Source organism: Oncorhynchus mykiss, chromosome 15 (assembly GCF_013265735.2).
Source record: "Oncorhynchus mykiss isolate Arlee chromosome 15, USDA_OmykA_1.1, whole genome shotgun sequence".
Taxonomy (NCBI): Eukaryota; Metazoa; Chordata; class Actinopteri; order Salmoniformes; family Salmonidae; genus Oncorhynchus; species Oncorhynchus mykiss.
Genome location: NC_048579.1, coordinates 74,222,109 through 74,249,526, shown reverse-complemented (window position 1 = coordinate 74,249,526; position 27,418 = coordinate 74,222,109). Strand labels below are relative to the sequence as shown.

Here is a 27,418-nt window from a genome sequence, read left to right as displayed (position 1 = left end):
CCAGCTCCCTCTGGTCCTGTTGGATTAGACACTAGCTAGGTTCCTCCAGCTCCTGTTCCTGTTGGATTAGACACTAGCTAGGTTGCTCCAGCTCCTGTTCCTGTTGGATGAGACACTAGCTAGGTTGCTCCAGCTCCCTCTGTCCCTGTTGGATGAGACACTAGCTAGGTTCCTCCAGCTCCTGTCCCTGTTGGATGAGACACTAGCTAGGCTGATAAATAGAAGCTCCTCACTTCGGCAGACCGGATCAGGCTGCTGCTGGTAGTCGGCTGATGACCGTATTGTAAAGCCATGCAAATCATCCACAGAGTGAAGGGCACTGCCAAGCAAATTAGATATAAAAACAATGCACATTGCGAAATGGTGTTTGAACTGCAGACGCCCAGAGCTCTCAGTTGACCCCATTTGAAATTAAATGGGTCGAACTCATGCATGAATCATATGAATTTCGGTGTGAGTCATATAGGGCCCTGTTCTCCAAGTAGTGCGCTACGGTAGGGAACAGAGGGCCGTTTTGGACAGACCCCATTGGCTACCGTCTGTAACGTTGTTAATGTGTTAATCGTAGATGGTATTAATGTAACACCCACTACTTTAATGAATGTTTTAAGATAATAGGTGTGTGGCTGTGTGCCGAGCGTACAGCTCATCCTCTGTGTGTGTGTGTGTGTGTGTGTGTGTGTGTGTGTGTGTGTGTGTGTGTGTACACAATGCTCACACTCACTAGCTCACCACAGCCCTGCTAATGTTGGTCTGCATTCAGCCTCGTGTTCAGACAGTGACTCACGTGTGACACAACCGTCTGCTCTCTCCTCAACCCTCACTGTGATGTCTGCTCTTCTCTCTCTCTCCTCAATCCTCACTGTGATGTCTGCTCTTCTCTCCTCAACCCTCACTGTGATGTCTGCTCCTCTCTCTCCTCAACCCTCACTGTGATGTCTCCTCTTCTCGCTCCTCAACCCTCACTGTTGACCGTCTGCTCTTCTCGCTCCTCAACCCTCACTGTGATGTCTGCTCTTCTTTCTCTCCTCAACCCTCACTGTGATGTCTGCTCTTCTCTCTCTCCTCAACCCTCACTGTGATGTCTGCTCTTCTCTCTCTCCTCAACCCTCACTGTGATGTCTGCTCTTCTCTCTCTCCTCAACCCTCACTGTGATGTCTGCTCTTCTCTCTCTCCTCAACCCTCACTGTGATGTCTGCTCTCCTCTTTCTCCTCAACCCTCACTGTGATGTCTGCTCTCCTCTCTCTCCTCAACCCTCACTGTGATGTCTGCTCTTCTCTCTCCTCAACCCTCACTGTTGACCGTCTGCTCTTCGCTCTTCTCTCTCTCCTCAAACCTCACCGTGATGTCTGCTCCTCTCTCTCCTCAACCCTCACTGTGATGTCTGCTCTCCTCTTTCTCCTCAACCCTCACTGTGATGTCTGCTCTTCTCTCTCTCCTCAACCCTCACTGTGATGTCTGCTCTTCTCTCTCTCCTCAACCCTCACTGTTGATGTCTGCTCTTCTCTCTCTCCTCAACCCTCACTGTTGATGTCTGCTCTTCTCTCTCTCCTCAACCCTCACTGTGATGTCTGCTCTCCTCTTTCTCCTCAACCCTCACTGTGATGTCTGCTCTTCTCTCTCTCCTAAACCCTCACTGTGATGTCTGCTCTCCTCTTTCTCCTCAACCCTCACTGTGATGTCTGCTCTCCTCTCTCTCCTCAACCCTCACTGTGATGTCTGCTCTCCTCTCTCTCCTCAACCCTCACTGTGATGTCTTCTCTCTCGCCTCAACCCTCACTGTTGATGTCTGCTCTTCTCTCTCTCCTCTCTCCTCAACCCTCACTCTTTATTTTTTATTTAACCTTAATTTAACTAGGCAAGCCAGTTAAGAACAAATTCTTCTTTACAATGACGGCCTACGCTAGGGTTTTGAAAGACCATATTTCTGTGATGTATTCATTTACTGTCTGTCATTATTGTCCCCCGTGTTTCAAATGTTGGATGAAAGGGGTGTGGTTGGATGAAAGGGGCGTGGTTGGATGAAAGGGGCGTGGTTGGATGATAATGTCTGTATTTTTGTTCTTTCCTCAGTTAAGAACCACCCGTTTGGCAGCGAGTTTGACAGTTCTTATGTAAGTATATTTTCTTATAATTTTGGCCCTAGTCTAAAGGCCGAGTTTGTGTCGCAGTCTAGCAATCAGGACCGAACATGAACATCTGCAGACCGCCCACTGCATTCTGGGCCCTTACAAAACGGTGCACTACACGGCGCTCCCTCCCACTACACGGTCCCCCCCTCCCACCACACGGTCCCCCCCCTTCCCACTACATGGCGCTCCCTCCCACTACACGGCCTCCCACTACACGGCCCCCCCCCCCCCCCCCCACTACACGGCCTCCCACTACACGGCCTCCCCCTCCCGCTACACGGTCCCCCCCCTCCCACTACACGGTCCCGCCCTCCCACTACACGGTCCCCCCCTCCCACTACACGGCCTCCCACCTACACGGTCTCCCACCTACACGGTCCCCCCCTCCCACTACACGGCCTCCCACTACACGGCCTCCCACTACACGGCCCCCCCCCCCACTACACGCCCCCCCCCCCCCCCCCCCCCCCCCCACTACACGCCCCCCCCTCCCACTACACGGTCCCCCCCTCCCACTACACGGCTCCCCCCTCCCACTACACGGCTCCCTCCTCCCACTACACGGCTCCCCCCTCCCACTACATGCCGTGCCCACTGACATTGAGGCTCCTAGCTAGCTAGCTAGGACACTGTCCTTCTCCCCTGCCTGTGGGAGCACTGCTTTCCCCCTAGTTATTTTAACATTACGACGAGGGTAATCACTACCCGGTAGGGCCACGCAAGAGTCGGGCTGGCGACACTAGCTAGCGACTCCCCAACCCGTTAAAGAGTCGGGCTGGCGACACTAGCTAGCGACTCCCCAACCCGTTAAAGAGTCGGGCTGGCGACACTAGCTAGCGACTCCCCAACCCGTTAAAGAGTCGGGCTGGCGACACTAGCTAGCGACTCCCCAACCCGTTAAAGAGTCGGGCTGGCGACACCAGCTAGCGACTCCCCAACCCGTTAAAGAGTCGGGCTGGCGACACTAGCTAGCGACTCCCCAACCCGTTAAAGAGTCGGGCTGGCGACACTAGCTAGCGACTCCCCAACCCGTTAAAGAGTCGGGCTGGCGACACTAGCTAGCGACTTCCCAACCCGTTAAAGAGTCGGGCTGGCGACACTAGCTAGCGACTCCCCAACCCGTTAAAGAGTCGGGCTGGCGACACTAGCTAGCGACTCCCCAACCCGTTAAAGAGTCGGGCTGGCGACACTAGCTAGCGACTCCCCAACCCGTTAAAGAGTCGGGCTGGCGACACTAGCTAGCGACTCCCCAACCCGTTAAAGAGTCGGGCTGGCGACACTAGCTAGCGACTCCCCAACCCGTTAAAGAGTCGGGCTGGCGACACTAGCTAGCGACTCCCCAACCCGTTAAAGAGTCGGGCTGGCGACACTAGCTAGCGACTCCCCAACCCGTTAAAGAGTCGGGCTGGCGACACTAGCTAGCGACTCCCCAACCCGTTAAAGAGTCGGGCTGGCGACACCAGCTAGCGACTCCCCAACCCGTTAAAGAGTCGGGCTGGCGACACCAGCTAGCGACTCCCCAACCCGTTAAAGAGTCGGGCTGGCGACACTAGCTAGCGACTCCCCAACCCGTTAAAGAGTCGGGCTGGCGACACTAGCTAGCGACTCCCCAACCCGTTAAAGAGTCGGGCTGGCGACACCAGCTAGCGACTCCCCAACCCGTTAAAGAGTCGGGCTGGCGACACTAGCTAGCGACTCCCCAACCCGTTAAAGTTGAAAGAAACCGCACACAGCTCGTACGTAAAGCTTATTAAAGATCAGTGATATTATCAAGAGCTGTGTCCTGTTTCCTTATTCCGTCATCTTGTTCAACTGTTTCCAGGCACCTGCAAAAAAAGATTTCTCAGGTGTGCGAGTGCCTCTTTTTTATTTATTTTATTTCCAACCCATAAAAGTAAACAGAACTGTGGGAAAGTGGTGCTCGGCTGGCTGGGGTCGAAGGACCCTGTGTTCCCGGTGTCCCCCTCGCCTAGCTCTCGTTAGCAGCCTCCTTCTGTGTTTCTTTTCTCTTTTTCGATCGGTTTGCATCTAATGTTGGTGCGTTAGCGCCACCTGCTGTGCTGGAGTGTGGGCCAGAGGGGGAGCTAGTAGCCTCAGCGTTTTAATAAGTGAGGTGTAGTGGGGGTGTGTCGTGTAGTTACTGCGTTCTGCGGAGAGACATTATCGATTAGGTTTTGGCGTTTGGCGTGGACGAAGAGGTCTCGTCCACCAGCCACGTTGGGCAGGTGGGTCAGGACTTCACAGTGCAAACAATAGAAATGGTCAAATATGTCATTTTATTGGTAAATAAAGCTGCAGTAGCACTCGCGTCAAATGTACTTAAATTAAAGTCTTATTTAAAAGTCAGACTTTTGTTCTCGTATTTCTTGTCTGTTTTTACATTTTTGTTTTTGTTCACAAGCTTAGGTTGTTTTTTTTTCTCTACGTTTTGAGTTTCAAGACAAGGTGACGGCGGCTGCTCGTCAGACTCTCTGTCTCCCTGGCAACAAACATAACACGAGGTTACCGCGGTAACCTCCCACCCTTTAAAAAGGGGCAGGTTACATATTTACATATTTTAGTAAAGTCACAAAATATTTCATTAAATTATTGATTAGTAATATATATATATATATATTTTTTAATGAACTTTAAAGCTTACCTGGGTTTTTTTTGTGTAATTTTGGCTGGTAGATATATATATATTTTTAATCTACCTGCCACAGAGACTGGTTGACCAAAACGTTTGTTTGAGGCCCTACTAGCAAACACAGTCATATTGTTTATTTGTATTTAATTGAACCTTTTTATTTAACTAGACAAGTCAGTTCAGAATACATTCTTATTTATAATGACGGCCTCCCAAAAGACACCAGGCCCTCCTCCCTCCTACGAGGGGCTGGGATTGTAATTGTAGCGTAAAGGACTGAAAGATGTATAGATTATATATAGTCGTCTACATGAAACAATATATTTTATTCTGCCACACATGAGCATTTACCTGGAGAACATTTCATTATCTGTGGTACTTTTAAAAGAATTAAATATGCGTTTTAGCTCTACATGTTGTATTGACAGACGTCTGTTATACTGAAACTAAAATATTGACTTGATGTTTTCTGGATTTCAGGACAAGACGGAGAAGGACACCATTCTGAAACTCCTCCTCAACCTTCACGACCACCTGGCTCATATTGCTGGTATGTTTTAAGAAAGGATCTGAAGAGGAGTGGCTTCCTCTCTCTAGGTTTATAATCTCCACCTGGTACAGCCAGAAGAGGACTGGCCACCCCTCAGAGCCTGGTTCCTCTCTAGGTTTCTAATCTTTACCTGGTACAGCCAGAAGAGGACAGGCCACCCCTCAGAGCCTGGTTCCTCTCTAGGTTTCTAATCTCCACTTGGTACAGCCAGAAGATGACTGGCCACCCCTCAGAGCCTGGTTCCTCTCTAGGTTTCTTCCTAGGTTTTGGCCTTTCTAGAGAGTTTTTCCTAGCCACCGTGCTTCTACACCTGCATTGCTTGCTGTTTGGGGGTTTTAGACTGGGTTTCTGTACAGCACTTTGAGATATCAGCTGATGTATAAATGGCTTTATAAATACATTTGATTGAGACTCTTCCCATCCTACAGCCTTGGCTGTGTGCTATGCTTAATTAGCTAGAATGTGTTGTTTTCACCTTCGACCTCTGACCTCAGGGTGTATACACAGTGTTCAAAACTCTTTCCATGACCGACCGACCAGGTGAAAGTGATCCCTTATTAGATCCACTTCAATCTGTTCTAGATGAAAGGGAGGAGACGGGTTAAAGAAGGATCTTTAGGCTTTGAGACAGTTGAGACATGGATTGTGAATAGGCCCCCGGTTTGTGTCAAGAACTGCAACGCTGCTGGGTTTTTCCACGCTCAACCGTTTTCCCGTGTGTATCAAGAATGATCCACCACACAAAAGGACATCCTGCCAACTTGACACAAATGTTTTATTTTATCTTTATTTAACGAGGCAAGTCAGTTTAAGAAACTAATTCTTATTTTCAATGACGGCCTAGTGGGAACAGTGGGTTAACTGGTCTAGGAACAGTGGGTTAACTGCCTAGGAACAGTGGGTTAACTGGTCTAGGAACAGTGGGTTAACTGGCCTAGGAACAGTGGGTTAACTGCCTAGGAACAGTGGGTTAACTGGTCTAGGAACAGTGGGTTAACTGGTCTAGGAACAGTGGGTTAACTGGTCTAGGAACAGTGGGTTAACTGCCTAGGAACAGTGGGTTAACTGGTCTAGGAACAGTGGGTTAACTGGTCTAGGAACAGTGGGTTAACTGCCTAGGAACAGTGGGTTAACTGGTCTAGGAACAGTGGGTTAACTGCCTAGGAACAGTGGGTTAACTGCCTAGGAACAGTGGGTTAACTGCCTAGGAACAGTGGGTTAACTGCCTAGGAACAGTGGGTTAACTGCCTAGGAACAGTGGGTTAACTGGTCTAGGAACAGTGGGTTTACTGGTCTAGGAACAGTGGGTTAACTGGTCTAGGAACAGTGGGTTAACTGGTCTAGGAACAGTGGGTTAACTGCCTAGGAACAGTGGGTTAACTGGTCTAGGAACAGTGGGTTAACTGGTCTAGGAACAGTGGGTTAACTGGCCTAGGAACAGTGGGTTAACTGGTCTAGGAACAGTGGGTTAACTGGTCTAGGAACAGTGGGTTAACTGGTCTAGGAACAGTGGGTTAACTGGTCTAGGAACAGTGGGTTAACTGGCCTAGGAACAGTGGGTTAACTGCCTAGGAACAGTGGGTTAACTGGTCTAGGAACAGTGGGTTAACTGGTCTAGGAACAGTGGGTTAACTGGTCTAGGAACAGTGGGTTAACTGGTCTAGGAACAGTGGGTTAACTGGTCTAGGAACAGTGGGTTAACTGGTCTAGGAACAGTGGGTTAACTGGTCTAGGAACAGTGGGTTAACTGGTCTAGGAACAGTGGGTTAACTGGTCTAGGAACAGTGGGTTAACTGCCTAGGAACAGTGGGTTAACTGGTCTAGGAACAGTGGGTTAACTGGTCTAGGAACAGTGGGTTAACTGGTCTAGGAACAGTGGGTTAACTGGTCTAGGAACAGTGGGTTAACTGGTCTAGGAACAGTGGGTTAACTGGTCTAGGAACAGTGGGTTAACTGCCTTGGAACAGTGGGTTAACTGCCTTGGAACAGTGGGTTAACTGCCTAGGAACAGTGGGTTAACTGCCTAGGAACAGTGGGTTAACTGGTCTAGGAACAGTGGGTTAACTGGTCTAGGAACAGTGGGTTAACTGGTCTAGGAACAGTGGGTTAACTGGTCTAGGAACAGTGGGTTAACTGCCTTGGAACAGTGGGTTAACTGCCTAGGAACAGTGGGGGCAGAACCACAGATTGTTTTACCTTGTCAGCTCGGGGATTCGATCTAGCAACCTTTCAGTTACTAGTCCAACGCTCTAACCACTAGGCCACCTGCCTCTAACCGCTAGGCCACCTGCCTCTAACCGCTAGGCCACCTGCCTCTAACCGCTAGGCCACCTGCCTCTAACCGCTAGGCCACCTGCCTCTAACCGCTAGGCCACCTGCCTCTATCCGCTAGGCCACCTGCCTCTATCCGCTAGGCCACCTGCCTCTAACCGCTAGACCACCTGCCTCTAACCGCTAGGCCACCTGCCTCTAACCGCTAGGCCACCTGCCTCTAACCGCTAGGCTACCTGCCGCCTCGAGAAGCAAATATGAGAATCATTGGAGTCAACATGGGCCAGCATCCCTGTGGAACGCTTTCAACACCTTGTAGAGTCCCTGACGAATTGAGGCTGTTCTGAGGGAAAAGGGGGTGGGGTTTAACTCCATATTAGGAAGGTGTTCTTAATGTTTGGTCCACTCAGTGGGTGCTGTCTGATGACAAACACATTTGTTTTAGCTGTAATGACACAAACTGCTCAAGGATAGTTTGAAATCTTACCTCAGTGGATTACTGTTGAAATGAGGTGTCTGTCTGCCTGTCTGTCTGTCTCCGCCCGCCTGTCTGCCTGTCTGTCTCCGCCCGCCTGTCTGCCTGTCTGTCTCCGCCCGCCTGTCTGTCTGTCTGTCTCCGCCCGCCTGTCTGTCTGTCTCCGCCCGCCTGTCTGCATGTCTGTCTCCGCTCGCCTGTCTGTCTGTCTCCGCCCGCCTGTCTGCCTGTCTGTCTCCTCCCGCCTGTCTGTCTGTCTGTCTCCGCCCCCCATCTGTCTGTCTGTCTCCTCCCGCCCATCTGCCTGTCTGTCTCCGCCCCCCATCTGTCTGTCTGTCTCCTCCCCCCGTCTGTCTGTCTCCTCCCCCCTGTCTGTCTGTCTCCGCCCGTCTAATAATAAGTGGTTTATCTGAAGCTCACGTTAATGTTGTCCCCATCAGGCCAACATGACTGTACCGCCCCGGAGCAGCAGCAGGCCAACAGGAGTCTGTCTCTGAAGGAAGCCTCTGACTATCTCCTGCAGCAGAATGAACAGTACCGTCACTGGGTTCTCCTCGCTCTGGAGTGGATCATACGGACGGGGGAGGACGTTGGCATACGGTAAACATGGTCTCTCTTCTAAGATTCTCTGAAGAGGAGAGCATATCGGGTCGTGGTCATTAGGACACGCGGCAGGAAACAGAAACGGGCATTTCATATCGGACACGTGGTCCCTCCCTGTTTGGGTGGTCCCTCCCTGTTTGGGTGGTCCCTCCCTGATTGGGTGGTCCCTCCCTGTTTGGGTGGCCCCTCCCTGTTTGGGTGGCCCCTCCCTGTTTGGGTGGCCCCTCCCTGTTTGGGTGGCCCCTCCCTGTTTGGGTGGTCCCTCCCTGTTTGGGTGGTCCCTCCCTGTTTGTCTGTGTTCTTGTGTTTGGTGCCTAACCCTGTTATCAACCCCTATGATGTATTCTCATACTAATGGAACATCCTCTCTCTCTCCTCTCTCCCTTCTCCCCCTCCTATCTCCCCCCTCCTATCTCCCTCCTCCCCCTTCCTTTCGCCCTCTTCTCTCCCTCTCTTCTCTCCGTCTCTTCTCTCCCGCTCTTCTCTCCCTCCTCCCCCTTCCTTTCGCTCTCTTCTCTCCCTCCTCCCCCTTCCTTTCGCTCTCTTCTCTCCCTCTCTTCTCTCCCTCTCTTCTCTCCCTCTCTTCTCTCCCTCCTCCCCCTTCCTTTCGCTCTCTTCTCTCCCTCTCTTCTCTCCCTCTCTTCTCTCCCTCCTCCCCCTTCCTTTCGCTCTCTTCTCTCTCTCCTCCCATTTCCTTTCGCCCTCTTCTCCTCCCCCCTTCCTTTCGCTCTCTTCTCTCCTCTCTTCTCTCCCTCCTCCCCCCTTTCTTTCTCTCCCTCCTCTCTTCTCTCCCCCTCCTCTCCCTCCTCTCCCAGGCTGATCGGGGATAACCCAGAGGAGGCAGTAGCGGATGTGAGTGAGGTGACTCGTCTGGAGTCGACCCACCCCAAGATGTCCTTCTCCTGCCGCTTCAGAAGAGCCTTTTTCACAGTCATCCACAGGGTGCTGCTCATCCTAACAGGTTAGACATGTCTTCTCTCCTCTTTACAGTCATCCACAGGGTGCTGCTCATCCTAACAGGTTAGACATGTCTTCTCTCCTCTTTACAGTCATCCACAGGGTGCTGCTCATCCTAACAGGTTAGACATGTCTTCTCTCCTCTTTACAGTCATCCACAGGGTGCTGCTCATCCTAACAGGTTAGACATGTCTTCTCTCCTCTTTACAGTCATCCACAGGGTGCTGCTCATCCTAACAGGCCTCCTCCTCTTTACAGTCATCCACAGGGTGCTGCTCATCCTAACAGGTTAGACATGTCTTCTCACCTCTTTACAGTCATCCACAGGGTGCTGCTCATCCTAACAGGTTAGACATGTCTTATCTCCTCTTTACAGTCATCCACAGGGTGCTGCTCATCCTAACAGGTTAGACATGTCTTCTCTCCTCTTTACAGTCATCCACAGGGTGCTGTTCATCCTAACAGGTTAGACATGTCTTCTCTCCTCTTTACAGTCATCCACAGGGTGCTGCTCATCCTAACAGGTTAGACATGTCTTCTCTCCTCTTTACAGTCATCCACAGGGTGCTGCTCATCCTAACAGGTTAGACATGTCTTCTCTCCTCTTTACAGTCATCCACAGGGTGCTGCTCATCCTAACAGGTTAGACATGTCTTCTCTCCTCTTTACAGTCATCCACAGGGTGCTGCTCATCCTAACAGGTTAGACATGTCTTCTCTCCTCTTTACAGTCATCCACAGGGTGCTGCTCATCCTAACAGGTTAGACATACATGTCTTCTCTCCTCCTCTTTACAGTCATCCACAGGGTGCTGCTCATCCTAACAGGTTAGACATGTCTTCTCTCCTCTTTACAGTCATCCACAGGGTGCTGCTCATCCTAACAGGTTAGACATGTCTTCTCTCCTCCTCTTTACAGTCATCCACAGGGTGCTGCTCATCCTAACAGGTTAGACATGTCTTCTCTCCTCTTTACAGTCATCCACAGGGTGCTGCTCATCCTAACAGGCCGCCTCCTCTTTACAGTCATCCACAGGGTGCTGCTCATCCTAACAGGTTAGACATGTCTTCTCTCCTCTTTACAGTCATCCACAGGGTGCTGCTCATCCTAACAGGCCGCCTCCTCTTTACAGTCATTCACAGTGTGCTGCTCATCCTAACAGGTTAGACATGTCTTCTCTCCTCTTTACAGTCATCCACAGGGTGCTGCTCATCCTAACAGGCCGCCTCCTCTTTACAGTCATCCACAGTGTGCTGCTCATCCTAACAGGTTAGACATGTCTTCTCTCCTCTTTACAGTCATCCACAGGGTGCTGCTCATCCTAACAGGTTAGACATGTCTTATCTCCTCTTTACAGTCATCCACAGGGTGCTGCTCATCCTAACAGGTTAGACATGTCTTCTCTCCTCCTCTTTACAGTCATCCACAGTGTGCTGCTCATCCTAACAGGTTAGACATGTCTTCTCTCCTCTTTACAGTCATCCACAGGGTGCTGCTCATCCTAACAGGTTAGACATGTCTTCTCTCCTCCTCTTTACAGTCATCCACAGGGTGCTGCTCATCCTAACAGGTTAGACATGTCTTCTCTCCTCTTTACAGTCATCCACTCTCTCTCTCTCTAGTGATTGGTCTGGTGTGGGCTGTATTCTACTATATGAAGTATCTAATCTAACCTTCTCTCTCTAGTGATTGGTCTGGTGTGGGCTGTATTCTACTATATGAAGTATCTAATCTAACCTCTCTCTCTCTCTAGTGATTGGTCAGGTTTGAGGTGTATTCTACTATATGAAGTATCTAATCTAACCTTCTCTCTCTAGTGATTGGTCAGGTTTGAGGTGTATTCTACTATATGAAGTATCTAATCTAACCTTCTCTCTCTAGTGATTGGTCAGGTGTGGGCTGTATTCTACTACATGAAGTATCTAATCTAACCTTCTCTCTCTAGTGATTGGTCTGGTGTGGGCTGTATTCTACTATATGAAGTATCTAATCTAACCTCTCTCTCTCTCTAGTGCTTGGTCAGGTTTGAGGTGTATTCTACTATATGAAGTATCTAATCTAACCTCTCTCTCTCTAGTGATTGGTCTGGTGTGGGCTGTATTCTACTATATGAAGTATCTAATCTAACCTCCTCTCTCTCTCTCTCTAGTGATTGGTCTGGTTTGGGCTGTATTCTACTATATGAAGTATCTAATCTAACCTTCTCTCTCTAGTGATTGGTCTGGTTTGGGCTGTATTCTACTACATGAAGTATCTAATCTAACCTCTCTCTCTCTCTAGTGATTGATCTGGTGTGGGGTATATTCTACTATATGAAGTATCTAATCTAACCTTCTCTCTCTAGTGATTGGTCTGGTTTGGGCTGTATTCTACTATATGAAGTATCTAATCTAACCTCTCTCTCTCTCTAGTGATTGGTCAGGTTTGAGGTGTATTCTACTATATGAAGTATCTAATCTAACCTCTCTCTCTCTAGTGATTGGTCTGGTGTGGGCTGTATTCTACTATATGAAGTATCTAATCTAACCTCTCTCTCTCTAGTGATTGGTCTGGTGTGGGCTGTATTCTACTATATGAAGTATCTAATCTAACCTCTCTCTCTCTAGTGATTGGTCTGGTGTGGGCTGTATTCTACTACATGAAGTATCTAATCTAACCTTCTCTCTCTCTCTCTCTAGTGATTGGTCAGGTTTGAGGTGTATTCTACTATATGAAGTATCTAATCTAACCTCCTCTCTCTAGTGATTGGTCAGGTTTGAGGTATATTCTACTATATGAAGTGTCTAATCTAACCTCTCTCTCTCTAGTGATTGGTCTGGTGTGGGCTGTATTCTACTATATGAAGTATCTAATCTAACCTTCTCTCTCTAGTGATTGGTCAGGTGTGGGCTGTATTCTACTATATGAAGTATCTAATCTAACCTCCTCTCTCTAGTGATTGGTCTGGTGTGGGCTGTATTCTACTATATGAAGTATCTAATCTAACCTTCTCTCTCTAGTGATTGGTCTGGTGTGGGCTGTATTCTACTATATGAAGTATCTAATCTAACCTCTCTCTCTCTAGTGATTGGTCTGGTGTGGGCTGTATTCTACTACATGAAGTATCTAATCTAACCTCTCTCTCTCTAGTGATTGGTCTGGTGTGGGCTGTATTCTACTACATGAAGTATCTAATCTAACCTTCTCTCTCTCTCTCTCTAGTGATTGGTCAGGTTTGAGGTGTATTCTACTATATGAAGTATCTAATCTAACCTCCTCTCTCTCTCTCTAGTGATTGGTCTGGTGTGGGCTGTATTCTACTATATGAAGTATCTAATCTAACCTTCTCTCTCTAGTGATTGGTCTGGTGTGGGCTGTATTCTACTATATGAAGTATCTAATCTAACCTTCTCTCTCTAGTGATTGGTCTGGTGTGGGCTGTATTCTACTATATGAAGTATCTAATCTAACCTCTCTCTCTCTAGTGATTGGTCTGGTGTGGGCTGTATTCTACTATATGAAGTATCTAATCTAACCTCTCTCTCTCTAGTGATTGGTCTGGTGTGGGGTATATTCTACTATATGAAGTATCTAATCTAACCTTCTCTCTCTAGTGATTGGTCTGGTGTGGGCTGTATTCTACTATATGAAGTATCTAATCTAACCTCTCTCTCTCTAGTGATTGGTCTGGTGTGGGCTGTATTCTACTATATGAAGTATCTAATCTAACCTCCTCTCTCTCTCTCTAGTGATTGGTCTGGTGTGGGCTGTATTCTACTATATGAAGTATCTAACCTCCTCTCTCTAGTGATTGGTCTGGTGTGGGCTGTATTCTACTATATGAAGTATCTAATCTAACCTTCTCTCTCTAGTGATTGGTCTGTGTGAGGTGTATTCTACTATATGAAGTATCTAATCTAACCTTCTCTCTCTAGTGATTGGTCTGGTGTGGGCTGTATTCTACTATATGAAGTATCTAATCTAACCTTCTCTCTCTAGTGATTGGTCTGGTGTGGGCTGTATTCTACTATATGAAGTATCTAATCTAACCTCTCTCTCTCTAGTGATTGGTCTGGTGTGGGCTGTATTCTACTATATGAAGTATCTAATCTAACCTTCTCTCTCTAGTGATTGGTCTGGTGTGGGCTGTATTCTACTATATGAAGTATCTAATCTAACCTCTCTCTCTCTAGTGATTGGTCTGGTGTGGGCTGTATTCTACTATATGAAGTATCTAATCTAACCTTCTCTCTCTAGTGATTGGTCTGGTGTGGGCTGTATTCTACTATATGAAGTATCTAATCTAACCTCCTCTCTCTAGTGATTGGTCTGGTTTGGGCTGTATTCTACTATATGAAGTATCTAATCTAACCTTCTCTCTCTCTAGTGATTGGTCTGGTGTGGGCTGTATTCTACTATATGAAGTATCTAATCTAACCTCTCTCTCTCTAGTGATTGGTCTGGTGTGGGCTGTATTCTACTATATGAAGTATCTAATCTAACCTTCTCTCTCTAGTGATTGGTCTGGTGTGGGCTGTATTCTACTATATGAAGTATCTAATCTAACCTCCTCTCTCTCTCTAGTGATTGGTCTGGTGTGGGCTGTATTCTACTATATGAAGTATCTAATCTAACCTTCTCTCTCTAGTGATTGGTCTGGTGTGGGCTGTATTCTACTATATGAAGTATCTAATCTAACCTTCTCTCTCTAGTGATTGGTCTGGTGTGGGCTGTATTCTACTATATGAAGTATCTAATCTAACCTTCTCTCTCTCTAGTGATTGGTCTGGTTTGGGCTGTATTCTACTATATGAAGTATCTAATCTAACCTCCTCTCTCTAGTGATTGGTCTGGTGTGGGCTGTATTCTACTATATGAAGTATCTAATCGAACCTTCTCTCTCTAGTGATTGGTCTGGTGTGGGCTGTATTCTACTATATGAAGTATCTAATCGAACCTTCTCTCTCTAGTGATTGGTCAGGTGTGGGCTGTATTCTACTATATGAAGTATCTAATCTAACCTTCTCTCTCTAGTGATTGGTCAGGTGTGGGCTGTATTCTACTATATGAAGTATCTAATCTAACCTCCTCTCTCTAGTGATTGGTCTGGTGTGGGCTGTATTCTACTATATGAAGTATCGTTGGAGGAGAGAGGAAGAGGAGACCCGGCAGATGTATGACATGGTGGAGAGAATCATAGGTGTTCTGAGGATCCACAACGCATCGTGTCAGGAGAACAATGACCTCCAGCCCTACCTGCCCATCCCTCACGTTAGAGACTCCCTGGTCCAACCCCAGGACAGGTGAGTACTAACCTCCTACCTGCCCATTCCTCACGTCAGAGACTCCCTGGTTCAGCCCCAGGACAGGTGAGTACTAACCTCCTACCTGCCCATCCCTCACGTCAGAGACTTCCTGGTCCAACCCCAGGACAGGTGAGTACTAACCTCCTACCTGCCCATCCCTCACGTCAGAGACTCCCTGGTCCAACCCCAGGGACAGGTCAGTACTAACCTCCTACCTGCCCATCCCTCACGTCAGAGACTCCCTGGTCCAACCCCAGGACAGGTGAGTACTAACCTCCTACCTGCCCATTTCTCACGTCAGAGACTCCCTGGTCCAACCCCAGGACAGGTGAGTACTAACCTACCTGCCCATCCCTCACGTCAGAGACTCCCTGGTCCAACCCCAGGACAGGTGAGTACTAACCTACCTGCCCATCCCTCACGTCAGAGACTCCCTGGTCCAACCCCAGGACAGGTCAATACTAACCTCCTACCTGCCCATTCCTCACGTCAGAGACTCCCTGGTTCAGCCCCAGGACAGGTCAGTACTAACCTCCTACCTGCCCATCCCTCACGTCAGAGACTCCCTGGTCCAACCCCAGGACAGGTGAGTACTAACCTCCTACCTGCCCATCCCTCACGTCAGAGACTCCCTGGTCCAACCCCAGGGACAGGTCAGTACTAACCTCCTACCTGCCCATCCCTCACGTCAGAGACTTCCTGGTCCAACCCCAGGACAGGTGAGTACTAACCTACCTGCCCATCCCTCACGTTAGAGACTTCCTGGTCCAGCCCCAGGACAGGTGAGTACTAACCTCCTACCTGCCCATCCCTCACGTCAGAGACTCCCTGGTCCAACCCCAGGACAGGTCAGTACTAACCTCCTACCTGCCCATCCCTCACGTCAGAGACTCCCTGGTCCAACCCCAGGACAGGTCAGTACTAACCTCCTACCTGCCCATCCCTCACGTCAGAGACTTCCTGGTCCAACCCCAGGACAGGTCAGTACTAACCTCCTACCTGCCCATCCCTCACGTCAGAGACTCCCTGGTCCAACCCCAGGACAGGTGAGTACTAACCTCCTACCTGCCCATCCCTCACGTCAGAGACTCCCTGGTCCAACCCCAGGACAGGTGAGTACTAACCTCCTACCTGCCCATCCCTCACGTCAGAGACTCCCTGGTCCAACCCCAGGACAGGTGAGTACTAACCTCCTACCTGCCCATCCCTCACGTCAGAGACTTCCTGGTCCAACCCCAGGACAGGTGAGTACTAACCTCCTACCTGCCCATCCCTCACGTCAGAGACTCCCTGGTCCAACCCCAGGGACAGGTCAGTACTAACCTCCTACCTGCCCATCCCTCACGTCAGAGACTCCCTGGTCCAACCCCAGGACAGGTGAGTACTAACCTCCTACCTGCCCATTTCTCACGTCAGAGACTCCCTGGTCCAACCCCAGGACAGGTGAGTACTAACCTACCTGCCCATCCCTCACGTCAGAGACTCCCTGGTCCAACCCCAGGACAGGTGAGTACTAACCTCCTACCTGCCCATCCCTCACGTCAGAGACTCCCTGGTCCAACCCCAGGGACAGGTCAGTACTAACCTCCTACCTGCCCATCCCTCACGTCAGAGACTTCCTGGTCCAACCCCAGGACAGGTGAGTACTAACCTACCTGCCCATCCCTCACGTTAGAGACTTCCTGGTCCAGCCCCAGGACAGGTGAGTACTAACCTCCTACCTGCCCATCCCTCACGTCAGAGACTCCCTGGTCCAACCCCAGGACAGGTCAGTACTAACCTCCTACCTGCCCATCCCTCACGTCAGAGACTTCCTGGTCCAACCCCAGGACAGGTCAGTACTAACCTCCTACCTGCCCATCCCTCACGTCAGAGACTCCCTGGTCCAACCCCAGGTCAGTTCCAGCACTAGGGCCATATAAAATCTGCGTTGTGGAGAAGTTGGAATCCAGACATTAAAATTGAATTCAACAATATTCAACAATCTATTGAACTTTAGTAGGGAATCAACTAAATGTATGGAACTCAGTAGGGAATCAACTAAATGTATGGAACTCAGTAGGGAATCAACTAAATGTATGGAACTCAGTAGGGAATCAACTAAATGTATGGAACTCAGTAGGGAATCAACTAAATGTATCGAACTCAGTAGGGAATCAACTAAATGTATTGAACTCAGTAGGGAATCAACTAAATGTATTGAACTCAGTAGGGAATCAACTAAATGTATGGAACTCAGTAGGGAATCAACAAAATGTATGGAACTCAGTAGGGAATCACCTAAATGTATGGAACTCAGTAGGGAATCAACAAAATGTATGGAACTCAGTAGGGAATCACCTAAATGTATGGAACTCAGTAGGGAATCAACAAAATGTATGGAACTCAGTAGGGAATCAACAAAATGTATGGAACTCAGTAGGGAATCAACAAAATGTATGGAACTCAGTAGGGAATCAACAAAATGTATGGAACTCAGTAGGGAATCACCTAAATGTATGGAACTCAGTAGGGAATCACCTAAATGTATGGAACTCAGTAGGGAATCACCTAAATGTATGGAACTCAGTAGGGAATCACCTAAATGTATGGAACTCAGTAGGGAATCAACAAAATGTATGGAACTCAGTAGGGAATCAACAAAATGTATGGAACTCAGTAGGGAATCAACAAAATGTATGGAACTCAGTAGGGAATCAACAAAATGTATGGAACTCAGTAGGGAATCAACAAAATGTATGGAACTCAGTAGGGAATCAACAAAATGTATGGAACTCAGTAGGGAATCACCTAAATGTATGGAACTCAGTAGGGAATCACCTAAATGTATGGAACTCAGTAGGGAATCACCTAAATGTATGGAACTCAGTAGGGAATCACCTAAATGTATGGAACTCAGTAGGGAATCACCTAAATGTATGGAACTCAGTAGGGAATCAACAAAATGTATGGAACTCAGTAGGGAATCAACAAAATGTATGGAACTCAGTAGGGAATCACCTAAATGTATGGAACTCAGTAGGGAATCAACTAAATGTATGGAACTCAGTAGGGAATCAACTAAATGTATCGAACTCAGTAGGGAATCAACTAAATGTATTGAACTCAGTAGGGAATCAACTAAATGTATTGAACTCAGTAGGGAATCAACTAAATGTATGGAACTCAGTAGGGAATCAACAAAATGTATGGAACTCAGTAGGGAATCACCTAAATGTATGGAACTCAGTAGGGAATCAACAAAATGTATGGAACTCAGTAGGGAATCACCTAAATGTATGGAACTCAGTAGGGAATCAACAAAATGTATGGAACTCAGTAGGGAATCAACAAAATGTATGGAACTCAGTAGGGAATCAACAAAATGTATGGAACTCAGTAGGGAATCAACAAAATGTATGGAACTCAGTAGGGAATCACCTAAATGTATGGAACTCAGTAGGGAATCACCTAAATGTATGGAACTCAGTAGGGAATCACCTAAATGTATGGAACTCAGTAGGGAATCACCTAAATGTATGGAACTCAGTAGGGAATCAACAAAATGTATGGAACTCAGTAGGGAATCAACAAAATGTATGGAACTCAGTAGGGAATCAACAAAATGTATGGAACTCAGTAGGGAATCACCTAAATGTATGGAACTCAGTAGGGAATCAACAAAATGTATGGAACTCAGTAGGGAATCAACAAAATGTATGGAACTCAGTAGGGAATCACCTAAATGTATGGAACTCAGTAGGGAATCACCTAAATGTATGGAACTCAGTAGGGAATCACCTAAATGTATGGAACTCAGTAGGGAATCACCTAAATGTATGGAACTCAGTAGGGAATCACCTAAATGTATGGAACTCAGTAGGGAATCAACAAAATGTATGGAACTCAGTAGGGAATCAACAAAATGTATGGAACTCAGTAGGGAATCAACAAAATGTATGGAACTCAGTAGGGAATCACCTAAATGTATGGAACTCAGTAGGGAATCAACAAAATGTATCGAACTCAGTAGGGAATCAACTAAATGTATGGAACTCAGTAGGGAATCAACTAAATGTATGGAACTCAGTAGGGAATCACCTAAATGTATGGAACTCAGTAGGGAATCACCTAAATGTATGGAACTCAGTAGGGAATCAACTAAATGTATGGAACTCAGTAGGGAATCAACAAAATGTATGGAACTCAGTAGGGAATCAACAAAATGTATGGAACTCAGTAGGGAATCAACAAAATGTATGGAACTCAGTAGGGAATCAACAAAATGTATGGAACTCAGTAGGGAATCAACAAAATGTATGGAACTCAGTAGGGAATCACCTAAATGTATGGAACTCAGTAGGGAATCACCTAAATGTATGGAACTCAGTAGGGAATCACCTAAATGTATGGAACTCAGTAGGGAATCACCTAAATGTATGGAACTCAGTAGGGAATCACCTAAATGTATGGAACTCAGTAGGGAATCAACAAAATGTATGGAACTCAGTAGGGAATCAACAAAATGTATGGAACTCAGTAGGGAATCAACAAAATGTATGGAACTCAGTAGGGAATCACCTAAATGTATGGAACTCAGTAGGGAATCAACAAAATGTATCGAACTCAGTAGGGAATCAACTAAATGTATGGAACTCAGTAGGGAATCAACTAAATGTATGGAACTCAGTAGGGAATCAACTAAATGTATCGAACTCAGTAGGGAATCAACTAAATGTATGGAACTCAGTAGGGAATCAACTAAATGTATGGAACTCAGTAGGGAATCAACTAAATGCATGGAACTCAGTAGAAAATGCACACATTTGCCCAAGTTTACCATAAGACGTGAACAAAATGCGTCAATGAGTGCGTTTATGTACACACTAATAATTCGATATTAAACTAGATTTTTACGGCAGTAGACCGAGTGTGGCAACAGTGATGTAAACACCGAACTCTGCTCATCGTAATCGGCGTAGGATAAGATTTGATCTTATCTGTAAGCCTACACCGATTTTGAGCAATCTTTCAAATGATTTGGGACATTTGAATCTGCTTTCCAGCGGTGAATTTGATCTGTGTCAGCAGCGTTTACGACGACAAGCCTCTCTCTCTTATGAGCGGAGTGGAGTGAGTTAAGGAACAGCTGAACGTGTGCATCTCAGAAGTGGGTTTCACCGACCGACTTTGTATGTCCGAACTACGATCGCCTTCCCCCGAAAAGTAACAACGGTCGCTGCGGTAGAACGACAATTCTGATTGGGTTCCCGCGTTTATTTTGAAGTTCCCATCAAGGAAGCCCGATGTTCAGATGTGTCCGTGGAAACGGGATTATTAGGGAAATCGTCCTTCTTTCAAAGCGTATAAAACATTTAAAACTATTATATTAACCTGACTATGCACAATAATTATATTGTGTGTAATAACCAATAATTATATTGTGTGTAATAACCAATAATTATATTGTGTGTAATAACCAATAATTATATTGTGTGTAATAACCAATAATTATATTGTGTGTAATAACCAATAATTATATTGTGTGTAATAACCAATAATTATATTGTGTGTAATAACCAATAATTATATTGTGTGTAATAACCAATAATTATATTGTGTGTAATAACCAATAATTATATTGTGTGTAATAACCAATAATTATATTGTGTGTAATAACCGTACTCAGTGATTTATTATTATTTTTATTTTATTTTTTTGTATTTTGAGGCAACGGCACAGGAATGCCCCTGTCTGTGTGCGCGTTTGTCTACCACTAAGTGTAGCCGTTAGCGATGATGCTGACAACAGTCTTCTGGTAGATGGAAAGGCTTTCACAAACAAAAACAAAACCTTCTCAATTAAATGTGAACTACAAAATGGAACTCTTACCTTCCTGGCAGAATTATATCAGAATTTATTAACTGCCTTGTTCAGGGGCAGAACGACAGATTTGTACCTTGTCAGCTCGGGGGTTTGATCCTGCAATCCTTCCGGTTGCTAGTCCAACACTCTAACCACCAACGCTCTAACCACCAACGCTCTAACCACCAACACTCTAACCACCAACGCTCTAACCACCAAACGCTCTAACCACCAACGCTCTAACCACCAACGCTCTAACCACTAGGCTACCCTGCCGCCACGGCTTCTTAAACTAAACTACTTTGTTGTGTTTAGGGCAGATTCTGTTGTTTAGTCCCCCGAGGAGCAACGTTTCAGGGAAAAAAATCACATCCTGTTCAGTTTAACTGGGTTTTCCTATCATGTCAGAGAGACCAGCTATGTTAGTTTCTATTCTACCATTTAGAGACCAGCTATGTTAGTTTCTATTCTACCATTTAGAGACCAGCTATGTTAGTTTCTATTCTACCATTTAGAGACCAGCTATGTTAGTTTTCATTCTACCATTTAGAGACAAGCTATGTTAGTTTCCATTCTACCATTTAGAGACCAGCTATGTTAGTTTCCATTCTACCATTTAGAGACCAGCTATGTTAGTTCTACCATTTAGAGACCAGCTATGTTAGTTTCTATTCTACCATTTAGAGACCAGCTATGTTAGTTTCTATTCTACCATTTAGAGACAAGCTATGTTAGTCTCTATTCTACCATTTAGAGACCAGCTATGTTTGTTCTACCATTTAGAGACCAGCTATGTTAGTTTCCATTCTACCATTTAGAGACTAGCTATGTTAGTTTCCATTCTACCATTTAGAGACCAGCTATGTTAGTTTCTATTCTACCATTTAGAGACAAGTTATGTTAGTTTATATTCTACCATTTAGAGACCAGCTATGTTAGTTTCCATTCTACCATTTAGAGACCAGCTATGTTAGCTTGTCTCTAAATGGTAGTTTCTATTCTACCATTGAGAGACAAGCTATGTTAGTTTCCATTCTACCATTTAGAGACCAGCTATGTTAGTTTCTATTCTACCATTGAGAGACAAGCTATGTTAGTTTCCATTCTACCATTTAGAGACAAACAGTCATAATAGTCATAATGACTGTTCATTTCTATTCTACCATTCCAGAAAGAAGCTGAAGAAGGTCTGGGACCGGGCTGTGACCTTCCTCTCAGCCAATGAGAGCCGTATCAGGACAGAGTCTCAGCGGATTGGCGGAGCCGACTTCCTGGTGTGGAGGTGGCTCCAGCCCTCTCTGAGCTGCGACCAGATCTCACTCGTCCCCTCCAAAGTCTGGCAGGGCAAAGGTAACTAACCCGTCCCCCATTCCTAGTCTGCTCCCAAATGGCACCCTGTTCCCTACGTAGGGCACTACCAACTCCCTATTAATACCCAGGGTTATAAAATGTGATGTTCGATGAGCAGGTGTCCACATACTTTTTTGGTCGTGTAGTTCTATGTCAGAAATAAGAAAATGTTTCTTCCCTGCTGTTATACTGTCCATCTAGCGTCTCTTGTCCGTCTCTTGTCCGTCTAACACATTTCCTGTCTTTTTCTCCATGGAACGTCTCTTTCCTGTCGGTCTCTCTTCTCTCAGCGTTCCCTCTGGACAGGAGGAACTCTCCTCCCAACAGTTTAACGCCGTGTCTGAAGATCAGAAACATGTTTGATCCAGTCATGTGAGTACCAGAGGGTGTTACTAAGTCAATGTGTTCACCATCAGTCTTTAAGGTTCTGTCGGGGTTCGGGATGAGCAAGGACTTGTCAGGGGACTAAAAACGCTCTCTTTGCATGTCGGTATCGGCAGACTCTCTCTTAGATGTGGACGTTGGCAGACTCTCTTAGATGTGGACGTTGGCAGACTCTCTCTTAGATGTGGACGTCGGCAGACTCTCTTAGACCTGGACGTTGACGTTGGCAGACTCTCTCTTAGATGTGGACGTTGGCAGACTCTCTCTTAGATGTGGACGTTGGCAGACTCTCTCTTAGATGTGGACGTCGGCAGACTCTCTTAGACCTGGACGTTGACGTTGGCAGACTCTCTCTTAGATGTGGACGTCGGCAGACTCTCTCTTAGACCTAGACGTTGACGTTGGCAGACTCTCTTAGATGTGGACGTTGGCAGACTCTCTCTTAGATGTGGACGTTGGAAGACTCTCTCTTAGACCTGGACGTTGACGTTGGCAGACTCTCTTAGATGTTGACGTTGGCAGACTCTCTTAGATGTGGAAGTTGGCAGACTCTCTCTTAGATGTGGACGTCGGCAGACTCTCTCTTAGACCTAGACGTTGACGTTGGCAGACTCTCTTAGATGTGGACGTTGGCAGACTCTCTTAGATGTGGACGTTGGCAGACTCTCTCTTAGATGTGGACGTTGGCAGACTCTCTCTTAGACCTGGACGTTGACGTTGGCAGACTCTCTTAGATGTTGACGTTGGCAGACTCTCTTAGATGTGGAAGTTGGCAGACTCTCTCTTAGATGTGGACGTCGGCAGACTCTCTCTTAGACCTAGACGTTGACGTTGGCAGACTCTCTTAGATGTGGACGTTGGCAGACTCTCTTAGATGTTGACGTTGGCAGACTCTCTTAGATGTGGAAGTTGGCAGACTCTCTCTTAGATGTGGACGTCGGCAGACTCTCTCTTAGACCTAGACGTTGACGTTGGCAGACTCTCTTAGATGTGGACGTTGGCAGACTCTCTTAGATGTGGAAGTTGGCAGACTCTCTCTTAGATGTGGACGTCGGCAGACTCTCTTAGACCTAGACGTTGACGTTGGCAGACTCTCTTAGATGTGGACGTTGGCAGACTCTCTCTTAGATGTGGACGTTGGCAGACTCTCTCTTAGATGTGGACGTCGGCAGACTCGCTCTTAGATGTGGACGTTGACGTTGGCAGACTCTCTTAGATGTTGACGTTGGCAGACTCTCTTAGATGTGGACGTCGGCAGACTCTCTCTTAGATGTGGACGTTGGCAGACTCTCTCTTAGACCTAGACGTTGACGTTGGCAGACTCTCTTAGATGTGGACGTCGGCAGACTCTCTCTTAGATGTGGACGTCGGCAGACTCTCTCTTAGATGTGGACGTCGGCAGACTCCCTCAGATATATATTGTATCAAGTGTTTTCCCATATGTGCCACATGTACTGTCCTATCCTACCTGTGTGTTGTTGACTACCAGGTTAGAGGTGGGTTCGGACTTCTAGATGACATCTGACCCCTTTACGTGTGTGTGTAACAGGGAGGTTGGTGAAAACTGGCATCTGGCCATCCACGAGGCCATCTTGGAGAAGTGTTGTGACAACGACGGTATCGTCCACATTGCTGTCGACAAGAACTCCAGAGAGGTGAGTGTCTGTCACAGCTGTTATATCAACCAATGGCTGTGTTCGACAAGAACTCCAGAGAGGTGAGTGTCTGTCACAGCTGTTATATCAACCAATGGCTGTGTTCCAAGTGGCTCCCTATTCTTTTACCAAATAGGTGCTATCTTCTGTATACCACCCCTACCTGATCACAACACAACTGATTGGCTCAAACGCACTAAGAGAACAAGGCACACCTGTTAATTGAAATGCATTCCAGGTGACTACCTCATGAAGCTGGTTTAGAGAATGCCAAGAGTGTGCAAAGCTGTCATCAAAGCAGAGGGTGCCTACTTTGAAGAATCTCAAATGTAACATTTTTGATTTAACACTTTAACAGCCATCTGGTTATATATCCACTGACCAGGTGGAACCAACAGCCATCTGGTTATATATCCACTGACCAGGTGGAACCAACAGCCATCTGGTTATATATCCACTGACCAGGTGGAACCAACAGCCATCTGGTTATATATCCACTGACCAGGTGGAACCAACAGCCATCTGGTTATATATCCACTGACCAGGTGGAACCAACAGCCATCTGGTTATATATCCACTGACCAGGTGGAACCAACAGCCGTCTGGTTATATATCCACTGACCAGGTGGAACCAACAGCCATCTGGTTATATATCCACTGACCAGGTGGAACCAACAGCCATCTGGTTATATATCCACTGACCAGGTGGAACCAACAGCCATCTGGTTATATATCCACTGACCAGGTGGAACCAACAGCCGTCTGGTTATATATCCACTGACCAGGTGGAACCAACAGCCATATGGTTATATATCCACTGACCAGGTGGAACCAACAGCCATCTGGTTATATATCCACTGACCAGGTGGAACCAACAGCCATCTGGTTATATATCCACTGACCAGGTGGAACCAACAGCCATCTGGTTATATATCCACTGACCAGGTGGAACCAACATCCATCTGGTTATATATCTACTGACCAAGTGGAACCAACAGCCATCTGGTTATATATATCCACTGACCAGGTAGAACCAACAGCCATCTGGTTATATATCCACTGACCAGGTGGAACCAACAGCCATCTGGTTATATATCCACTGACCAGGTAGAACCAACAGCCATCTGGTTATATATCCACTGACCAGGTAGAACCAACAGCCATCTGGTTATATATCCACTGACCAGGTAGAACCAACAGCCACGTGGTTATATATCCACTGACCAGGTGGAACCAACAGCCACGTGGTTATATATCCAGTGACCAGGTGGAACCAACAGCCACATGGTTATATATCCACTGACCAGGTGGAACCAACAGCCACGTGGTTATATATCCACTGACCAGGTGGAACCAACAGCCATATGGTTATATATCCACTGACCAGGTAGAACCAACAGCCACGTGGTTATATATCCACTGACCAGGTAGAACCAACAGCCACGTGGTTATATATCCACTGACCAGGTAGAACCAACAGCCTTCTGGTTATATATCCAGTGACCAGGTAGAACCAACAGCCACGCGGTTATATATCCAGGTGGAACCAACAGCCATGTGGTTATATATCCACTGACCAGGTAGAACCAACAGCCATGTGGTTATATATCCAGTGACCAGGTAGAACCAACAGCCACGCGGTTATATATCCAGGTGGAACCAACAGCCATCTGGTTATATATCCACTGACCAGGTGGAACCAACAGCCGTCTGGTTATATATCCAGTGACCAGGTAGAACCAACAGCCACGCGGTTATATATCCAGGTGGAACCAACAGCCATGTGGTTATATATCCACTGACCAGGTAGAACCAACAGCCATCTGGTTATATATCCAGTGACCAGGTAGAACCAACAGCCACGCGGTTATATATCCAGGTGGAACCAACAGCCATGTGGTTATATATCCACTGACCAGGTAGAACCAACAGCCATGTGGTTATATATCCACTGACCAGGTGGAACCAACAGCCATCTGGTTATATATCCAGTGACCAGGTAGAACCAACAGCCACGCGGTTATATATCCAGGTGGAACCAACAGCCATGTGGTTATATATCCACTGACCAGGTAGAACCAACAGCCATGTGGTTATATATCCAGTGACCAGGTAGAACCAACAGCCACGTGGTTATATATCCACTGACCAGGTAGAACCAACAGCCACGTGGTTATATATCCACTGACCAGGTGGAACCAACAGCCATGTGGTTATATATCCACTGACCAGGTAGAACCAACAGCCATGTGGTTATATATCCAGTGACCAGGGAGAACCAACAGCCATGTGGTTATATATCCACTGACCAGGTAGAACCAACAGCCATCTGGTTATATATCCACTGACCAGGTAGAACCAACAGCCACGCGGTTATATATCCAGGTGGAACCAACAGCCATGTGGTTATATATCCACTGACCAGGTAGAACCAACAACCATCTGGTTATATATCCACTGACCAGGTGGAACCAACAACCATCTGGTTATATATCCACTGACCAGGTAGAACCAACAGCCACGCGGTTATATATCCAGGTGGAACCAACAGCCATGTGGTTATATATCCACTGACCAGGTGGAACCAACAGCCACACGGTTATATATCCAGTGATCAGGTGGAACCAACAGCCACGTGGTTATATATTGCAGTGAGCCACCCAACAGACAGACTGACGTGGCTGTGTTTATAACCTGTGATAGAGGAGCTTGTTAACCTCTCTCTCCTCTCTCTCCAGGGCTGTGTCTATGTGAAGTGTCTGTCAGCAGAACACTCAGGGAAAGCCTTCAAGGCGCTACATGGCTCCTGGTTCGATGGTAAAATCACAACACACTAGTCTTTGTTTGTCCTTCGGTCCTCTAATGAACCTTGTTGTTGCCTGCTGGCTGACTTATTGTTGACCATTTTATCTCACCACCTGGGTCAAAGCCCAATAGCCCTTGTTTGCTAACTTTGACCCAATAGCATTTTGTACTACTATTCATGTGGGGCTGTGATCATTGATACCGGATAAAATAGGAAGGATTTAATAGATTTAGTCACATGGTTGGTTTTCATTGTCTCTCGCTCTCTCCCTACCTACCGTCTCTCTCTCCCCCTATCCTCCCTCCCTACCTACCGTCTCTCTCTCCAACTTTCCTCCCTACCTACCGTCTCTCTCCCTACCTACCTACTGCCCCCCCCTCCCGTCCCCCTCCCTCCCTACCTACCGTCTCTCTCTCCCCCTTTCCTCCCTCCCTACCTACTGTCTCTCTCTCCCCCTTTCCTCCCTCCCTACCTAC

At 47.0% G+C, this 27,418-nt stretch overlaps 1 protein-coding gene across 1 annotated transcript in view; it reads left to right on the top strand.

Annotated features, from left to right (window-relative positions):
• LOC110511321 (inner nuclear membrane protein Man1-like) overlaps window positions 1-27,418 on the top strand; it is a 37,108-nt gene that overhangs the window by 6,483 nt on the left and 3,207 nt on the right. Inside the window, exons 2-10 of the mRNA XM_036945358.1 lie at window positions 2,076-2,116; window positions 5,244-5,313; window positions 8,500-8,659; window positions 9,478-9,623; window positions 14,696-14,900; window positions 21,919-22,097; window positions 22,388-22,469; window positions 24,031-24,136; window positions 26,875-26,953. Of these exons, the coding sequence (XP_036801253.1) occupies window positions 2,076-2,116; window positions 5,244-5,313; window positions 8,500-8,659; window positions 9,478-9,623; window positions 14,696-14,900; window positions 21,919-22,097; window positions 22,388-22,469; window positions 24,031-24,136; window positions 26,875-26,953 (1,068 nt within the window). The remainder of the gene's footprint in view (window positions 1-2,075; window positions 2,117-5,243; window positions 5,314-8,499; window positions 8,660-9,477; window positions 9,624-14,695; window positions 14,901-21,918; window positions 22,098-22,387; window positions 22,470-24,030; window positions 24,137-26,874; window positions 26,954-27,418) is intronic.